The sequence below is a fragment of the Cucurbita maxima genome, unplaced genomic scaffold, assembly GCF_002738345.1.
Source record: "Cucurbita maxima cultivar Rimu unplaced genomic scaffold, Cmax_1.0 Cma_Scf00003, whole genome shotgun sequence".
Taxonomy (NCBI): domain Eukaryota; kingdom Viridiplantae; phylum Streptophyta; class Magnoliopsida; order Cucurbitales; family Cucurbitaceae; genus Cucurbita; species Cucurbita maxima.
The window spans coordinates 1,553,951-1,573,815 of record NW_019272019.1 but is presented as its reverse complement, the minus strand read 5'-3'; the positions used below and the strand labels follow the sequence as shown (position 1 = coordinate 1,573,815).

General features: G+C 37.2%; 3 protein-coding genes across 3 annotated transcripts; 2 read left to right on the top strand and 1 right to left on the bottom strand.

Annotated features, from left to right (window-relative positions):
• The first annotated feature begins 328 nt into the window (after window positions 1–328).
• On the top strand, window positions 329–1,642 carry LOC111476796. The gene is made up of 2 exons (XM_023120606.1): window positions 329–725; window positions 862–1,642. The coding sequence occupies exons 1-2, from the start codon at window positions 374–376 to the stop codon at window positions 1,509–1,511; spliced, it is 1,002 nt and encodes a 333-aa protein (XP_022976374.1). The 5' UTR covers window positions 329–373; the 3' UTR covers window positions 1,512–1,642.
• A 961-nt stretch (window positions 1,643–2,603) lies between these two features.
• Window positions 2,604–11,450, bottom strand: LOC111476451. The gene is made up of 2 exons (XM_023120111.1): window positions 11,445–11,450; window positions 2,604–3,674 (listed from the first exon to the last, which is right to left on the bottom strand). The coding sequence occupies exon 2, from the start codon at window positions 3,597–3,599 to the stop codon at window positions 2,697–2,699; it is 903 nt and encodes a 300-aa protein (XP_022975879.1). The 5' UTR covers window positions 3,600–3,674; window positions 11,445–11,450; the 3' UTR covers window positions 2,604–2,696.
• Window positions 11,451–16,354: 4,904 nt separating this feature from the next.
• On the top strand, window positions 16,355–17,269 carry LOC111475723. The gene has a single exon (XM_023119937.1). The coding sequence runs from the start codon at window positions 16,355–16,357 to the stop codon at window positions 17,267–17,269; it is 915 nt and encodes a 304-aa protein (XP_022975705.1).
• The last annotated feature ends 2,596 nt before the right edge of the window (window positions 17,270–19,865 follow it).

The window sequence follows — 19,865 nt, the reverse complement described above, 5'->3', positions numbered from 1 at the left end:
GTCGTTTAGAGTCTTTTTATCAATATATTAGAGACGTATTTGGCACAAAATTAAAAGTTTACAGTTTCATTAAATGTTTTTAAAATTTAAAGAATTATTATACACCAAATTAAAATTTTAAAAACTTTTTTATACCCTTCTTTTAAATTCAACCACCAAATAAACTAATCCATAAATTAATTAACAAATACTATGTCGTGTTGTATTGCTAATTCAACGCTTAATTGTTCTTCATTTTGACAAGTTCTTTCTTTTTCTTTCTTTTTAGGTACGACTTTGACAAGTTCATATTTCTAGATTATGTCATTCCATTTGTCATTATAAACCCTCTTCTTCTTCTCTATCTTTTCGATTCCTTAGAGCAAAAACCAACATGGCATCGCTCGAGATCGTCGATATCGTTCAAGAAACCTACGAAATCATCCTCACGTGGCAAAAAATTTTCACCCAAATCGCTCTTTCATTGATTCTACCTCTTACCTTCATCTTCTTGGCTCACATAGAGATCTCAAATCTTCTCTTTGGCAACTTCTTCCATTACCTATGGTTGCTACACAAAAACGACCACGATCAAGATCTTCGAAAATTCGATGAATTCTCGGATCTCATCACTCCTAAATGGACCTTCTTTTGGCTCTTCAACATCTCGTACATTGTCTTCCTCTTCGTTTTCTCTCTCCTTTCGACCTCCGCCGTGGTTTATACGGTCGCTTGCATACACACAGGTAAGAGCGAAGAAAGATGTTTACTCTCCAATAAGGTCATGAAGTTTTTGAGATTCTAAATATTTATATGGTTTCTGTCTATTTGGTCTCTAATTTTTTCTCTTGGAAAAATTTCTTACTCCATTTCTAAACGCAGGTCGAGAGATCTCTTTCAGGCAAGTCATTAGCGTCGTGCCCAAGGTTTGGAAGCGACTCGTAGTGACATTTTTTTGTGTTTTTGCTTCCTTCTTCGCATACAATCTCCTCGCGATATTTGCTTTTATTTTACTTCTTTTCATTCTCCTAATACAATACGAGCCATATGGCAATGTCAATGGTTCAATCTTCGTCGTCTTCTTCGCTATCTACTTCATTGGCTTATTATATTTGAGTGTCATAGTGCAACTTTCGAGCGTCGTCTCGGTTTTAGAAGAGTCGTGTGGATTTAAAGCAATGGCGAAGAGCAAGGCACTATTGAAGGGAAAGATGCTAGTAGCCACAATCATGTTGTTGCTCATCAATGCCTCTTTAGTGATCATTCAACAAGCTTTTTTGAAGCTTGTTGTCCATGGAGTTTGGTTTGGGATGGTGGGGAGGGGTATTTTGGGAATAGTGTGTTTGTTCTTGCTTTTGAGTTTCTTCTTATGGCAGCTTGTGTTGGAGACGGTATTGTATTTTGTCTGCAAAGAACACCACCAAGAGAATATCGACAAGTCGGCGCTGTCCAATCATCTTCAAGTTTATTTGTTGAATGGTTATGTTCCTTTGACGGGTAAAAATGTTGAGCTTGAAAACCTTGAAGTTTGATTTGTTCAAACGTTGGATTGGCTTGTTTTGTTGGGATTGTGTTTATATGTTGTGTTTCTCTTTTGTTTGGTACGAGGAATTAAGGAAAAAGGTTGTAATTTTAACATATTTGGTCTATAATAAAACTTTGGTTTATTAATATTTTTGATTCAAGCCCACGTATAATAGTCTGAGTCCACCGCTAGTCGATATTATCTTCTTTGTACTCTTTCGTCTAGGCTTCCCCTCAAGATTTTAAAATGCGTGTCTATTAGAGAGAGGTTTTCAAACTTTTATATGGAATGTTTTGTTTCCTTCTCCAATCGATGTGTCAATGTGGGATCTAACATCACCACTAGTAGATATTGTCGTATTTGAACTTTTTATTTCGAGTTTTTCCTCAAGATTTTTAAAATGTATATGCTTGGGAGAGGTTTTTTCACACCCTTAGAATGTTTCGTTCCTCTCTCCAACTTATGTGTTGATGTGGGATCTTACACCACCGCTAGCAGATATTGTCGTCTTTGAACTTTCCTTTTCAAGCTTTTCCTCAAGATTTGTAAAACGTGTCTGCTTGAGAAAGGCTTCCACACCCTTATAAGGAACGTTTCGTTTCCCTCTCCAACCGATGTGGGATCTCACACTATCGCTAGTAGATATTGTCGTTTTTGAACTTTCCCCTTCGAGCTTTTCCTCGAGACTTTTAAAAAGTGTCTGCTTGAGAAAGATTTTCACACCCTTATAAGGAATGTTTCATTCCCTTCTCCAACCGGTGTGTCGATATGGGATCTCACACCACTAGTAACAGATATTGTCCTTTTTTTACTTTTCCTTCGAGCTTTTCCTCAAGATTTTTGAAACGTGTCTGCTTGGAAGAGGTTTCCACACACTTGAAAGTTTTGTTCTCCTCTCTAACTGATGTGGGATCTCACAATTCATCTCCTTAGAGGCCCAACGTTCTAGCCGGCACTCGTTCCTCTCTCCAATCAACGTGGAATCTCACAATTAACCTATTAAGAAAATCTCAATGAAATCTAGTAAAATGACACTCGATCATATAATCGATCGTATAAAACCTCTATAGTTCATCAAATGCATACACTTGGAGCATCCAATTTACAATCTCCACAAACTTTATTTCCCCACTCCATTTTAGAAACTAAATTAAATAATACAACCCTCTTCATCATTCAAAAACACCAATAATTAACATTGTGAGCTTCTTAGAAGACCATGTTCTTGATCAGAGAGATCCAATATGTCGATACTCTCTTGATGATATGATTTACATACAAAGTAAAACATGGTCTCCAACACGAGCCTCCACAACAAGAAAACCAAAATCAACAACAGTAATGCAAGGCTCGCCGACACATGCACCATCATATTAACCATGGACAGCAAATAAGGCATCTTTCTAACAAGATCATCTAACCATAGAACAATCCCAAAACTCGAATAAATCGCCGACACGACGACAACTGCGGACACCATCTTTCCCTTCAAAAGCAACCTACTCTTAGCCATGGCTTGAAACCCACATGACTCTTCCAACGCAGAAACAACCCCAGCCAATTGGAGAATAACGATCAAATACAACAACCCAATTAAGTAGAGAATCAAGAACATAGCTAAATTTGTTCCATCAGCTTTCCCAAATTGCCAAACAATCAAGAACAAACCAAATCCAGCTATGATATGATATGCCAAGAAAACCAAAACAACACAAAGAAACGTGACTAGAACTCGCTTCCAAACCTTGGCTACGACGCTCATGGTGTCCTTAGCGGACAGTTCTCGGCTGGAGTATAAGGCAGCGACGGTTTGAGACACGCCCGCGGTGGAGAAGATTGAGTAACCAAAGATGAATATGATGCAGAAGACATTGAAGGGCGAAGAGAAGAGATGTGACATGTTCCCATATTCTTGGAGGTCTCTAAGGAGGTCACTTAAGGTCCACATGAAGCCGGAGAGGAGGTAGTTTAGAGGGTGGATGAAGCAAAGAGCCGCCATGGCAAAGATCTTTCTGTTTTTGTTGATGATTTTGAAGGTTTCTTTGAAGATTTCAAAGGCTCCATTGAATTGCATGTCTTTGTGCTTCAGATCCATTGGATTGTGGATTGATCTTCTTGATTCGTGTTCAAGTGAAGAAGAAGAAGAAGATTTGGGGGAAGGAAGTGATGTCTATGTGAGGAATAGATGAAGAGATATAAATAAAGCTGTCGGCGTGTGAAGTTTCAACCACTGAATTGGTCATGGAGTGGGGTACGCTCCATTGTTTGAAAATACTGCTCAAAGGGAAGATTCAACACAAAAAAAAAAGAAAAAAAAAAGACCATTGACCAATCCAAACAAGAAAAGTTGCAGTTCCTGGGAATCTGTGAAATTCTCCAAGAAACCATCAGATTAATCTTCACACCCAGACGTGTGTGTTGTTAGGTTGACGCTCTAACTACTTGAGCTATTCAACTTGTTTGTTGATAGGTTGGCTCTTCCGCAATGATATACGCCGATGGCTTCAACTTGGCTCTGATACCACTTGTTGTTTTTCGATAATCAGCGATAGAAATTCGGTGAGAGGAAATCGTCGACCGGAGGTGGTTGGAAGAAAAATAAAATGCTTAAAATAAAAGAGAGAGAAATTTTGACTGAGGTTCAATATTCTGAATAAATTTCCTATTTAAATATAAACTATCCTAAAAATGTGTGCAGAGTGGCCAACTAAATCTGTGCCACTCCCTACAAAATTGTGTTCTAAAACTTTTGTGATCCATTCGACATGTTTTGTCAAATGATCAAACGGAGGTATTCTGAAATCGTGTGAATCTAAAAAAGGAAAAACTGAAAAACTCAAGTTTTATCTGACCGATTATAGTTAATGATTTAAAAGTTCATAAAATTTTAGGAAGATTCGGTGGTTATTGATTTGAAATTTTAGGAGATAGACGGGAAGATTTGTTACTAGTTGGTTAATTGTAGGGGAAGGTTTTGGAATTTGAAACCGAAGTTAAGAGATTGGTTGTGCAATCTTGTAAGTGAAACTGAAAGAGTGAAAGAGTGAGTGATTGAATGGTCGATGGGAAGATTATAAAGATATTTAGAAAATTTACCTAAAAATCGGCTGAAAATACCAATAACAAATCAAAAACTAAATCAAATCAAAATTAAATTAAATCTAACTACTAACATAGATTTAATTAGATACTAACTGATAGCAATCTAAACAAATACGTGATTTTTAACACTCCTCCTTGTTTAGATACTCTGAACTCCAGGCTTTTTTCTGAACACCCATCAGGTGCATCATCAACCAAAGCATCGTGTTGTTCATCTTTAGACTCTTCTAACATGCTACCAAAGATTAAATTGCAGTTATTCTCAATTCCATTGCTCATTTCCAGCAAAATGAACATTGCGGCTCACAATAACACAACTAATGTGTGGTTGAAAAACTCTGTAAGCTTTTGATATAATGCTATACCCAACAAAAATGTCAGCTTCTGCTTTTTTGTCAAGCTTATCACGCTTGACTTATGGAATGTAAGTGAAGCAAAGACACCCAAATACTCTAAGAAACTTTAAAGAAGGCTTGTACCCATACCAAACTTCAAATGGTGTCAAGTCCTTTACATCTTTTGTTGAAATTCAATTTTGCAAGCACACAATAGTGTTTGCTACTTTTCCCCAAAAACGTTTTGGAAGATCCTTCTCATTAAGCATGCATCTTGTCATCTCCATTATGAATCTATTCCTCCTTTCACTGGCGTCATTCGGTTGAGGAGTGCATGGTGCTATCAATTGATGTTCAATTCCAACCTCTTCACAAAACCTGTTAAAAGTTTCTGAAGTGTACTCCTTGTCATTATCTGATCATATAGTCTGAATCAAGCATGCACCTCCATTCTCAACTCTGGCTTTGAATTTCCAAAATACACCCGCAACTTCTGACTTTTGCTTCAGCAAGAAGATCCAACACATTCTTGTTAGTTCCTCAATAAAAACGATGTAATAAAGATTACCATTTAATGATGGTGGTCGCTGAGGACAACAAAGATTAGTATGAATCAGCTGCAGCTTTTTTGAGGCTCTCCAAGCCTGTTTAGGAAAGGGTTGCCTATTGCTTCCCAAAATTACAAGCATGGCAAGGAGGCATGTCATCATCAATGTCAGTGAGTTCTTTTATCAAATTCTTTGACTGCATCTGAAGCAAATCTCGATGGTGAAAGTGCCCAAGTCTTTTGTGCCAAATCTCAGTGGCACTAGCTCTGAATATAAAGGTCGTCGAATTTAGAGCATAACTTTTTCCTTTGATTTTGACATTGAACAAGTCTTTGTCACTAGCATCTCTAATCAAGCACCGCTTATTCTCAAACAACACTTTATAGCCTTTATTAAGTAACTGACCAACGCTTAAAAGATTTTGATCAATTTTAGGCACAAATAAAACATCTGGAATAAATTTTGTACCTTCATAGCTTGTTATAGCTACTGTGCCTTTTCCCTGGACTTCCAAGTGTTCACCATTGTCAATCCTCACTCTCTTGACTTCAGTGTCTTTTAATTTCTCAAAAAACTCCTTGCCATATGTCATATGATTTGTGCATCCACTGTCAATCCACCAGCTCTCGCTTGATTCTTTGCTTGAGGAAGAAGTGACCATAAACAATTGATCTTCTTCTTCTTGATCAACTACCTGTGCATCTACTTCTTTCGTCTGCTCTTTGGCTTTGCAGATCACAACTTCATGTCCAAGTTGATTGCATTTGGAGCCGAAGGTGTCAGGTCTTCTCCAACACTTGTATGGTGGATGACCTTTCTTCTCACAATGACGGCAAGGTGGATAGAATTTTTTGGAACCTCCTTCTTTTGTCTTCTGATAATTGGCAAATGAATCTCCATATATCAATTGGTTTTTTAAAATTTTCTTGTTTTTATACATGCTATTGTCTTGATGCTTGACATGTAAGGCACCTTCAATCACCCCTTCTTGTCTAATAGACCTCCTTTGCTTTTGTGCTTGTAAAGCATTCAAGTGCTCTGTAAGAGAAATCTTTGACAAGTCTTTGGTGTTATCCAGAGTAGTAACGGTGGCTTCAAACTTCTCTGGAACAGTGACTAACAGTTTTTCAACGATTCTAAAATCATTTAATACAGAACCAAGCAATCTCACCTTGTTCGCAATGCTGAGAAGTTTGTCAGAGTACTCTTTCACCGATTCAGACTCCTTCATCTTCTGTAACTCGAAATCCCTAATCAAATCAGGACTTTCATTCCATGAATCCTCTCATCTCCTTCATATTTAGCTTTGAAATAATCCCTGATTTCCTTTGCTGTTTTGAGGGACATTATTTGCATGAAAATCATTTGAGATACCGCAGCAAATAGGCAAGCTTTTGCCTTTGATTTCCTTGTCTTCTTTTCTTTCTGTATTTTGATTTGTGCTATAGTAGGATTTGCTGGAAGCGGAGGGACCTCGCAATCCTCTTCTATTGCTTCCCAAAGATCCAAAGCCTCCAGATAAGTCTCCATACGAACTGCCCACATTTGATAATTGTCTCCATCGAAGACTGGTGGTGTAACAGCTGAAAATTTTGATTTGCCTCCCATTTTGATCTCACAGATCTCTTCAGAAAATAGCTCTGATACCAATTGTTAGTGAAAGAGGGAGTGATTAAATGGTTGATGAGAAGATTATATTAGGAAAAGCAAGAATGCTCTATATATACAGAGAATATAAAAAGATATTTAGAAAATCTACCTAAAAATTTGTAGAAAATCCGGTAACAAACGAGTGAACAAATCAAAAACTAAATCAAATTATAACTAAATCAAATCAAAACTAAATCTAACTCGGTAGATTTAATTAGATAATAACCGACAGCAATCTAAACAAATACGTGATCTTTAACAAATCCCCACTATAAATACTCATCAGATTTATGTTATTTCTACAACGAAAACAACACAAAATAATTAATAAAGCCCAACTGCTTATGTTCCTCTACTAAAAAACTCTCTCCCTTCGAGTTGTTCTTCAACTATAGTTATTTGTTTCAACATATTTCGAACATGGGCAATTTCCAACACTCTCTACCTCTGTCGCTGCCTGCATTTACACCGATCACGACATCTCTTTCTGATAGGTGATCGTCGTCATCCCCAAAGTTTGTAAGCAATTTGTCGTCACCTTCCTATGCTCTTGTATTGTAACAAAGCGGAAGCAGTATCGATTCTACTCACACGCACACGAACATAAATTAAACAAAGAGACAAAGATTTACGTGGTTAAGAGATAAGAAATTTTCCTGCATCCACGGGTAGCAACTAATCTCAATAATCAAAAAGCGTATATCTAGATGCCGCCACCTAAATTTATGTCGATCACGACGTCTCTTTCCGACAAGTAATCACTGTCGCGCCCAAGGTTTCTAAGCGACATATCGTCACCTTCCTCCATCTGCTCTTGTGTCGTAACAAAAAGCGGAAGCAATATTGATTGTACTCAGACACCCACGAACAGAAATTAAATAAAGAGACAAAACTTTACATGATTAAGAGAGAATAAATTTTCCTACATCAACAAGTAGTAACCAATCTCAATAATCAAAGTATTTACAAAGTGTATATCTCGACGTTGTCGCTCCCAAATTTTGTAAGCAAACCTTCCTCTCTCTGCTCACTCGTAGACTTCTTAACCTTCAGTGTTTTTTGTGTTGTAACAGAAGCAGAAGCAATATCGATTGTAGTTACACACCCACGAACAAAAATTAAACAAAGAGACAGATTTACGTGTTAAGAGATAAGAAATTCTCTTAAATCATCCACTTGTTTGCTACCAATCTCAATAATCAAAATATTTACAAAATGTATATCTCACGCTCTCAAATTATAAAGTCTCTCAACAAAATTTCTCCCAAATTATGTCAAGTCAAATATAAAATGAAAATTAATACTCTCAACCATCCTAAACAACCGTTTATATAATAATTTAATCAAAATAGTTATTTAGAGTTAATAATCAAAATAAATGAAAATAAACAATAAACGAGTATACTTACTAAGAGCTCCTCACTTATTTGCCTGTTCCAACCTGTTTCTCGTTATCAATAAATATCATTTATTTCTATATTCAATAATCAACTTTGACTTTTATAGTTTAAGGGCCCATATATTTTCGTTTCTTCATCTCAACAATTTTTCTATTACAAACAAAGTAGTGACATAATTGTTAAGTACCGAATCATTTAGTTAAAATGATATTATGGACTTAAATGTTAGTAGTAAATGCTTGAAAAGAAACACCGAAAATAAATAACATGAAATTTAAATAAAACAAAAGAAAAGAATAAAACAACGACATGATCTAACCTAAATGATACAAAACTAGATAAAAATGTGACTGCCCTAACACTGGTTCTATAACTTTCATCGTGACGTTGATATCCATATAGAGGTGTCTTACCTTTACCTGAAAAATAAGAGTAGCACGGTCGTAAGTAACCTCACTGTTTGGATCGGGAAATGCAAGCAAATGCAATATGGGGGACCTATAGATTTAAAACATCAAGGCATAACCTTATGCAACTTTCCCGTTAATGTTGGATGTGTAGTACTTTTTTACACATAGTCCACACATGTGAATATGGGCCCGCCAAGCAGACTTGCGTACCCCTTGAGTCTGGCTCGTCGAGCTAGCACTCACTAACAAGCTGAATATTCACCTCATATTCATCATCTTTTTACACATTGTCCAAGCATGTGAACATGGCCCCATGAAGCAGGCTCGCATACCCCCTTGGTCTAGCTCATCAAGCTAGCACTTGCTAACAAGCTGAATATGCTCCTCAAAGTCCAATTTCACCTCAAATTCATCATCTTGATGACATCAATTAAAACAAAACAGCTACAAAGATTAACCACCTTTCCGTCCAATTATTGAGTATAAAAAAATATCTCGATATATCTGTTTTATCTCTCGTTATTTTTTTTTTTTTTAGAATTGCAAAGAAACTTCATATCAATTGCCCAAATCAAGTATTAAAAAAATATCGTTCATATATCTATTAAATATGTAATCTAAACTATATAGAATTGCAAATAAATTTAGTCATTGGCTAAAAAATGATGAATATTTTTTTGACTATATTCTTTCAAGTCTCGTTTCCAAAGATAACATACATGATTTTGTATAACCTCGAAATGAAACTCTTAATATTCCACTAGGCATTTCAAGAGTTTGTAACATTCATACTTTGTGACCATAATTAGTCTACACGCAGATGTAACGAAAGAATATATAAATAAATCTTAAAACTTAAAATACATGGATGAAACATCATAAATCTAAATTTTAAGCATCTAGTATAAATTTGTAACCATCTAAGAATAAATGAAATCTCATTTAAAGTACTTTGAAGCTCTTGCTTCGTAAATGAAACTTGATTCTTCTTTAACCTGAAATGGATTACAACTTGGTTGAACTTGACTTTATCTGTGATAATTTGAACAACATTCTTCCCAACTTCCTTCAATTGAGATACCTTGATTCATATCACTCTTCATCTTTGAGGTGCGCCAATAATTAACATTCTGAGCTTCTTAATGGAACAAATTGTTTATCTGAGAGAGTCAACACGTTGATACTCTCCTGATGATATGATTTACATACAAAGTAGAACATCGTCTCTAATACGAGCCTCCACAACAAGAAAACCAAAATCAACAATAGTAACGAAAGGTTCGCCGACACATACATCCATATAACCAAAGACGGCGAAAAAAGCATCATTTTAACATGATACTTTAACCATAGGAGAATCCCAAAACTCGAATAAATCGCGGACACGACGACAACCGCGGACACCATCTTTCCCTTCAAAAGCAACCTACTCTTAGCCATGGCTTGAAACCCACATGACTCTTCCAACGCAGAAACAACGCCAGCCAATTGGAGAATAACGATCAAATACAACAACCCAATTAAGTAGAGAATCAAGAACATAGCTAAATTTGTTCCATCAGCTTTCCCAAATTGCCAAACAATCAAGAACAAACCAAATCCAGCTATGATATGATATGCCAAGAAAACCAAAACAACACAAAGAAACGTGACTAGAACTCGCTTCCAAACCTTGGCTACGACGCTCATGGTGTCCTTAGCGGACAGTTCTCGGCTGGAGTATAAGGCAGCGACGGTTTGAGACACGCCCGCGGTGGAGAAGATTGAGTAACCAAAAATGAATATGATGTAGAAGACTTGGAAGGGCCAAAAGAGAGACCAATTGTGAGAGAAGAGATGTGACATGTTCCCATATTCATGGAGGTTTCTAAGGAGATCATTTAAGGTCTCCATGAAGCCTGAGAGCATGTAGTTTAGAGGGTGGATGAAGCAAAGAGCCGCCATGGCAAAGATCTTTCTGTTTTTGTTGATGATTTTGAAGGTTTCTTTGAAGATTTCAAAGGCTCCATGGAATTGCATGTCTTTTTGACTCAGATCCATTGGATTTGTGTTCAAGTGAAGAAGGAGAAGAAGAAGATAAGGTAAAGTGATGTCTTTGTGAAGAACAGATGAAGAGATATAAATAGAGTTGTTGGCGTGTGAAGTTTCAACCATTGAATTGGTCATAGAGTGGGGTAGGCTTCATTGATTGAATCTACTGCTCAAGAGGGAAGATTCGACCATTCACTCATTTAGAAATTTCAAACCTTTTTACGCGAAAATATTTATAATAAAATTAACGTGTTTCACCTAACGTTTATAAATCAACTAATACAAATGAAAATGAAAAGAAAATAATGTAAAGTAAGATGTTCTATATGCTACTTAATGAAAATGCAACTAATCTATACTATACTATAGTCTACTAAATTTAAATTACGAAACTATCCTAAGCATGTACTACAGTCTTATAGTTGCGATGTCATCGTCATCCATCAGGATAGTCTTGCCTTTACTTGAAAAGTAGAGTATCACATGGCTGGAGTATTTTAATAAATACTCAGTAAGTGGCCATCATATCGGGCTTAAATGTAAACACATACAATTTCATGGGTGGAACCTATCATAATAGTCTATCTTTCTATGGTGGCTATCCTAACAGACAACTTAGATGTGTACTTAATTTTTCTTCACACGGTCCACACGTGCGAATATGGACCCACTAGTCGGTTTGTTCATCTCCTTGACCCCTTTCTGGTCGGGCGAGCATTCTCTGGTAGCTGTTGATGTCGGACACCCCTTAGGAATTATGATAAACATAATGATCGTTCCCCTATCTCGTAGCATACACGTCCGTACTATCGTGAAGGAATATGGGTATCCTCCGATGTATGAGCACACAATAATGCATAAGGTCCCGACATTTTTTTCTTTTTCATTAACGTTAAATACAACCCCACTAGCGTATACGTATCATTTTTTATATCGTTTCTCATAACGTTTATCATATAATTTATCGTAACTTTCATGTGTATGTTGGGATTGTATTTTATGCTAGTTCATCGTGTTGCATGTCAATCATATCGTATCATTCCTATCGCACATATATCATATCATAACGTTTTTATGCTTTCAGGCATAACAATCCATATCATGCACATGACGTATCATATATCATAACAGTCACATGACATATATCGAGCATGTCTTAAGCATATCATATCATAAACATAACAATTCATTTAATCAAACATAACAATCATATCTCATAACATATACATATCATTTCATAATGGTTTGCATAAATGGGCATATGACATGTGCGAAGCTACTGGGACGTGTCATCGTATAGCACACAATTATAACCAAACAATAGTAAGGCAACTTACTTGGTTGGCCTTAGCTGGCGTTCTCCCTAATTTGAGTACGTTTGCTCCCATTCCTCAAAATTGCTCCAAATTATGGCTGGTTGTCCTTTTCTATTAGAATATTTATCCTATTTCCTTAGTAATCTAATAATTCCTAACTCAATTGAACTTAAATTGAGAAATTTACCTTTAAACAGACCTTATTTCCCTTAAACAATGTTAAATTTAGATTCGGGATGATTGGAACAATGGAAAATGACTGTTTTTCCCTTCACATAGCCGAACGAGCGACTTTTGAGCCGTAGAGCCGATCTGAGTCGTTTAAGCCGACTAAGCCAAGGAAGGTGTCGCGTTGCAGGTGTGCCACGTGGCACAATTAGAGGCGGACGAGTGTGCATGCAGCTTCGGGTCGAAGCGCGAGTCGCGTGTGGGTACGTGGGTCACGGACTACAGGCATTCGATTGGGTCGAGGCATGCTGTTGAGCTCGGTTGCTACTCATGTGTCCAATCTTAAAATTATTGAGAATACTAGTACCACATTTCGCTAATTAAGAAAAAGATTCTAAGTTTATAAGGTAAATTAAAGCGAGGCTATTGAAGGGCTCCAAAAACCTTACAAAAAGGTCTATAGTGTACTTTGTTCACGGGGTTGTTCGAGAGCTTCCCCGACCTTCGAGTATAAAAAAAAAATTGTTGATTTTGTAATAATGATTATGTTTGAACAAATGGTGATCGGTTTCGAAGCCATTGCTAGAAGTAAGGCGCTGATTGAAGGGAAAATGGTGATCGGTTTGATTCTTCTGGCTTTAATCGGTTCGCCTTTTGGATTGATTCTGTTTGTGATTCGTTATTGCGTTGAATCTGCGTTGGTGCGTGAGGGGATTGTTTGGATGTGTTAGTTTGTTAGGTTCATGTTGATTGAGTTAGTCGAATGCGAATCTCCACAATGGTATAATATTGTCCACTTTGAACATAAGCTCTCATAAATTTGCTTTGTGCTTCCGAAAAAGCCTCGTACCAATGAAAAGTGTATTCTTAAATTATAAACCATGACCATTGCCTAAATTAACCAATGTGGACACTTTCATCTAACAGATTTGAACTGTGTTGTATTTGGCTTGTAAATCGTATCACTGCGAGATAATCGATGAATCAGCTCTTTGTGATTGTCTTCGAGGTTATTTGCCGGTGGAGTTGAAGGTTGAAGACAAGGTTCAACGGGACAAGATACCATGTAAGAAATGGCTAACGGTAAGGCAAGTCAAAATGTTGTTCTTATCGAATGGTCGGGTGGTTTGGTTTGGTTTGGTCTAGTCTAGTCTAGTCCGATTTGGTTTTTAGATTCAGTTGTTGTAGTACGTGCATAAACTACAAGAGTTTGTTCTATGATTGAGAGATATGATGACTACAAAAAACGTTCTGAAGGACAAGATACCGTATACGAAATGGGGTAGCTATAAAATAAGTCAAAATTGTTGTTCGTTGGGTTTGGTTTGATCGGGTTTGGTTTTTAGATTCAGTTGTCGTAGTACATATATATAACACGAGAGTTTATGGCGAAAGAGATATGATGACTACGAAAAACCTTCCACGAGATAAGATACCGTGTAAGAAATGGGTCACTATCAAATAAGTCAAAATGTTGTTCTTATCATTTAAGAATGGTCAGGTGGGTCCGATTTGATTGTCTGGTCTTATCTAGTTTTTAGATTTAGTTGTCGTAGCACAGGTATAAATCATGAGAGTTTATTCAGTGGCTAAGAGATATGATGATTATGAAAAATCTTCCGAGAGACAAGATACTGTGTACAAACTCGGATAACTATAAAATAAGTTAAAATGTTGTTTTTGTCCTTCAAGAATGGTTGGGTGGATCCAGTTTGGTTGTCTAGTCTGATTTAGATTTTAAATTCATATGTAGTAGTACATGTATAAATAATGAAAGTTTATTCCGTGACTAACGGATATGATGACTATGAAAAACCTTCAGCGAGACAAGATACCATGTACGAAATAGAATAACTCTAAAATAAGTCAAAATGTTGTTTTTATCATTCAAGAATGGTCAGGTGGGTCCGGTTTGGCTTGTCTAGTCCGATTTGGTTTTTAGATTCAATTGTAGTAGTACATGTATAAACGATGAGAGTTTATTTCGTGACTAAAAGATAGGTTGTTTTTTACCTGTAACTTTTCTGCTAAAATCTCTAAATACAAGACTTTGATGAGAAAAGTTACGTTTCACATGCACGTGATTACTATGCATTTCAAATGGTACCTCGTGTAATATTTGAATGTTACGGTAAAATATATGGATTTGTAACTTGCATCTCAGATGTTTTTTTTTTAAAATAACGTCAGCATCATTCGATAATGAACTCAGTCGATCTAAAGTTTCTAAAAGTCAAGCTATTACATAGATATAATGAAAAAAATAATTATTTTTTATTTCCATCCTAAAGTATAACATAATTTTACAGATTAACGTCACAACTAGTTGAAATTAAGCATGAAAAATGACCCCAAAAAAATTAAAAATAAGTCTTGAAATAAAAAATAATTTAATATATTGTTTTAATTTTAATATAATTTTAATACGAAATTAAAAGAGAAAAAATATTTTGAAATTTTGATTCAATATTTAATTGCAATATTACTTAAATAAATATTTTCATGAGAGAAAAAAAAACTATTAAAAAAATGCAGGCTAAATATGTAAATTTGTTGAATATTTATAAGTTATAAAAATATATATATATTGGAAAAATAAATAAATAAATAAATAAAAAAACCGGAAGACTGATTCCACGATAGACATAAGAACACGCTTTAAAAAAAGACTTGTAAGAGCTTCCTCTCTTATCCGTCTTCAAACATGTTTCTCATTCTCAATAAATATAATCACCGCCTTACTTTGACTTTTATAGTTTACGTGTCATGAACTTTTAAAAATATAAATTTATGATGACTCTGAAGTCTCCATGTATTTTTATGGAGATTGGAGCGGAAATTTCAAACCGATACTTTACAAAGATCGACTTCCCTACCGATATTCATTTCTGAGTAATTTTTATTTTCCAACAAAACTTCTAAAAGCTTAATTTCAATATTGTAATTTTATTTCTCCATTCTGGATCGGAAAATAGAAGAGTTACGTGAATCAAAAATACAAGGGAGGTTCATGGCCAAGGATAAAGATGTCCGAGTAACAGTTATTTTGGAATGTACTCATTGTGTTCAAAACCGTGTTAATAAGGAATTTGTGGGGATTTTCAGATATATTACTCAAAAGAATCAACACAACACGTCTAATCGATTGAAATTGAGAAAATTTTGTCCATGTTGTTACCATAGTATTCTACCCTTTATATATATATACACTCTAAGTAAAGAATCTATATAAGAAGGGCGGTATAGCAAAAATTTGGGCAAGGTGGGAGACGGAGTTGACGATGAGGAATAAAATTCTCTACCCGATCCCATTTGGCCAATGAAAAAAAAAAAACGTCTTCTCAGTCCCTTTCTATATTAGGCATAAAATTGATAGTTTAGAGATCTGAATGTCAAATCACACATCGAGAGAGGAACGAAACATTCTTGTAAGGATGTAGAAACTTCTCCCTAGTAGACGCGTTTTAAAACCACGAGACTGACAATGATACGTAACGGGCCAAAGTGGATGGGGTTGACAACGAGGAATAAAATCTTCTCTACTCGATCCCATTTGGCCATCAAGAGGGGAATGAAACATTCTTATAAGAGTGTGGAAACCTCTCCATAGTAGATGCATTTTAAAACTATAACGATACGTAATAGGTCAAAACAGACAATATCTGCTAACAATAGGGTTTGACCATTCCATACAAACTTATAATTCGATATCAATATTCATATTCAAACCAATCTACTAATATTATAATCTATGCATCATTTTTTTCTCAAATCAAATGATTGTTTAACATTCCCATCAATGATGAACTTAGAACATTCAACCATCACTTCATCCTTCATTTCTTATATATCTTCCTCCATTTTCTTTCTTCTCTTCACCTCCAAAAGCCATGGATTCAAACCTCCAAAAGCTTCAATCGTTAGGAGTCTTTGGAATCATCAAAGAAACCATCAAATTGATATACCAATGGAGAAAAATCTTCACCCAAATCACTCTTCTCTTCATTCTTCCTTCCTATCTCATAACCTTCACCAACATTGCACTCATCATTTTCGCCTCACAAAGCATTTACTTTCTCGTCTTCAACCTCGTCTCTATAATTATCACCACCGTCCTCACCGTCATCGCCACCGCCACCGTCGTTTACACTGTCGCCTGTGTCTACACAGCACGTGACGTTTCATTCAAGCACTTGATCGGCATCGTCCCGAACGTTTGGAAGCCCGTTCTCGGGACGTCTCTATGTTATTACGCGACGTTGTTTGCCTTAAATTTTGTTGGTACTTTGGTCATCTTTTTGATAGTTGTTTCAAATAAAAACTTGGTGGTGATTCTTTTCATCTTCTTGATAATGTTCTTCATAGGAACTTTGTATTTGATATCAATATGGAAATTATCGGACGTTGTGGCTGTTTTGGAAGGGCTATGTGGGTTTAAAGCTATGGCTAAGAGTAAGGGTTTGGTCAAAGGGAAGGTGAGAATAGTTAAGAAGTTAGTCATGGCGTTGGGTTTGCCTTTTGGAGTGGTTCAATATGTGTTCTTTTGTTTGGTTGTTCAACCAACATCTATTGGGATGGTGGGCAAGGGTGTTTTGGTAATTATTTGGATCTTGTCATTTTCGGTGTTCTTTTTGGTCACTCAAGTGGCTAAGACTGTGTTGTATTTCGTTTGTAAATTAGACCATGATGAGATTGTTGACAAGTTGGCTCTATCCGACCATCTTCAAGTTCATCTGCTGGAAAACTACGACGATACGTTGAAGGTTGACGATCATTTTCGTATCAAGAAGTTACAAGTTGTTTGATCATATGTTCGGGATGACTTTTTAATGGTGTAAAAAGTTGTTTTTACCCACGTAAAAGTTATTCTAAACAGACCTTAAATCTCCTTTGTTCATCATTAGTGGTTTTGATTTGTAATAAACGTTTTTGACGTGATTGAGTGATTTGAACTTCTTATGTCTCTATTCTAATCCTAATGCATAGTAAAAATCATAAATAATTTTTGTTCATATATCTCCAAGGGTTTTGTGGCTAGCACCCGTGCCTATGGAGGGGGCATGTAGGTAAGGGTGTGAACATGGACTTGTAATTGTGCTTGGGTTGGGTAGGTGTTGCACGCAACGGTGATAGGGGGTGTTGATGCAGCGTGGGGCATGTGGGACTTGGCGCACACACACTCAAGTAGGGTGCACGAGCATGGGGCCAACAAGGCATGCATGCACTCAAGAGCAACTAGGCGTGCAAGCAAGGTGCCCACATGCCCTCATGCAGAGCCAGCACGGGCGCACGCAAAGGGTCCAAAACTGGCACCCATGAGCACGCTTTGATCGTATGCCTTAGCATGCACACGACTGGTCAGGTCATGCTCCTACCTATGCATCATTCTCATTAACACTCAAAACTCACGTCAATCCAACTCACGCATGCTTAACATGTACAATCGTATACTTAGCCTATAACCTTCATGACACTTCAAAAAATAAATTTTTTTTTTTTGTGTGGGGAGGGACAAATTGGAGCGACAAATGGCTGAATCTCAATAGGTCATGTAGCAAGGTCACTCTGCCATTTATAGTATCATGTCGCATATTTAAGTCATTTGCAAAGGATTTTACTCATCACTCACTGTGAATTATGTTACAAGGCAACCCTTGAGACTCATCTATCACAAGGGCTTAGTCACGTGTAACGCCAAAAAAAAAAAAAAAAAAAAAAAAGGGCTAGGTCAACAAGGGGCAAAAATGTCATTTTTCCCCTCCAGCCATAATAAGGTTCAAGGGAAACCCCATCAAATCTCCTGCAAAATAAAAAGAGAGTTGGAGAGAAAATTGAGAGGAAACAGCCGCGAAGTTCATCGGACCACCGTCGGAATCCACCTTCATACGATACTTGTACAAGGACTGAGAGGCTAGCGAGGCCAACGCTCCGTCAAGATACAAGAACATTTCGCGAGGTAAGGTTTTGAACGACATTTCTCAGATCTAAGCTTCCTATGAGAATCGAGTCCTAAAATATTGAAATATTCACCTACGAACAACTCTACACACTATCTGTGAAGAAGTTGGCCGAGATCTCAAACTGAAAGCGGAGATTCAAGATACGTCTGAGTACGGTAATCGAAATTCCAACTCTCTTAACTTGTCCGGTAGTCAAGCAAAAAATTACGAAAAATACCAGGACGTAGCTCGTAACACGATCTAGAACTTTGCCAAAGAAATCATATCGATCTGAACTACGAATCGAAAGATATGAAAATCGGAAAATGGGACTCTATGTTACGGATTGCAAAGGACAGAGATGGAAAAAAAAGAAGAAGGGTAGGCCGGCAAGCAGGTGGAGGGCGGCGCGACAGGCACCGGACACGCGTAAACCGTCGACTGAAGCAACGCATCTCCAGCGAGACGATGACACGTGTCGCCTGCAAAGCCCGAGCCGAACCATAAACCCAAGCCGAGCTGAGCCGAATCGGACCGGCCGACCCATGACTGCGTAGAAGCTACCGCGCGTGCAACCTGCGACTGGCGCACTCCCACAAGCGTGGCCAGCGCACTACTGGCGCGTGAGCGCGCGTGAAACGGCCGTTTTGGCCCGTTTGTCCTCTGTTTGCCCGATTTTTGTCCTGTTTCCAGTTCTACTACTATTTTTATGTGAATAGGGACCTAATTTAAGAAAATCAATATTTTTGGACACCTTACGGGCATAGAAACGCTAGCAAAAAGGTACGCATCAACCAAGTAAGTCACCACCCGATATTTAGGAAGAAATACTTGTAGGATTCACTTCGATTTCATGCATGCTAGTTACTTTGCCTTAGATTGGCTCTCCATGAATGAGATTAGTCAAATTGATTGTTACGAGTGTATTGGGTGAATTATCTGAGTGTTGTTTTTATGCTTTAAGCTTCCGTCGTACGTATGCATGCGTTTAATTTATGTTGGAATTGTGTATTCCGCGTTCCGGGTGCTTGATGGATTAATTCGCCCCATTGAACGCGAACTTCGTGTTTTGGGTGCTTGATGGAGGCCATCGCCCCGTTGAGCCGGCATGCCTAGTTTGCATGAATTATATATTATGATGTTAGAAGATGTTTGCATGCACACTCTGTTATTTGCTAGGGCCCATTTCTATGATAAGCCTAGGAAATTATTGTTAGGAGCGATATGTTGCTCTAGCCAGACTTAACTTTCCCCTAGGAACTTAGCGGATTACCACGGCAACAAGGTACCTCAAGAGTGTTCATTGATTGCTAGTTTGAGAACGGTATCTATTATTTCGTGGGAGGACCAAGGGTTTTTGACCAGTCCTTACTACTCTTAGCCATTTCGCATAGAAAATGTGTCCCTACGTCGTACAACTCATTAACTGCATGGGAAAGGGTTGGGTCGCGCCCCCCATAGG

Excerpts from the sequence above, each read along its gene's own strand:
- LOC111475723 (XM_023119937.1), top strand. The coding sequence starts at position 16,355 with ATGGATTCAAACCTCCAAAAGCTTCAATCGTTAGGAGTCTTTGGAATC.
- LOC111476451 (XM_023120111.1), bottom strand. The coding sequence starts at position 3,599 with ATGGATCTGAAGCACAAAGACATGCAATTCAATGGAGCCTTTGAAATC.
- LOC111476796 (XM_023120606.1), top strand. The coding sequence starts at position 374 with ATGGCATCGCTCGAGATCGTCGATATCGTTCAAGAAACCTACGAAATC. Across the intron at positions 726-861 it reads GGTCGCTTGCATACACACAG|GTCGAGAGATCTCTTTCAGG; the intron begins GTAAGAGCGAAG and ends TTCTAAACGCAG.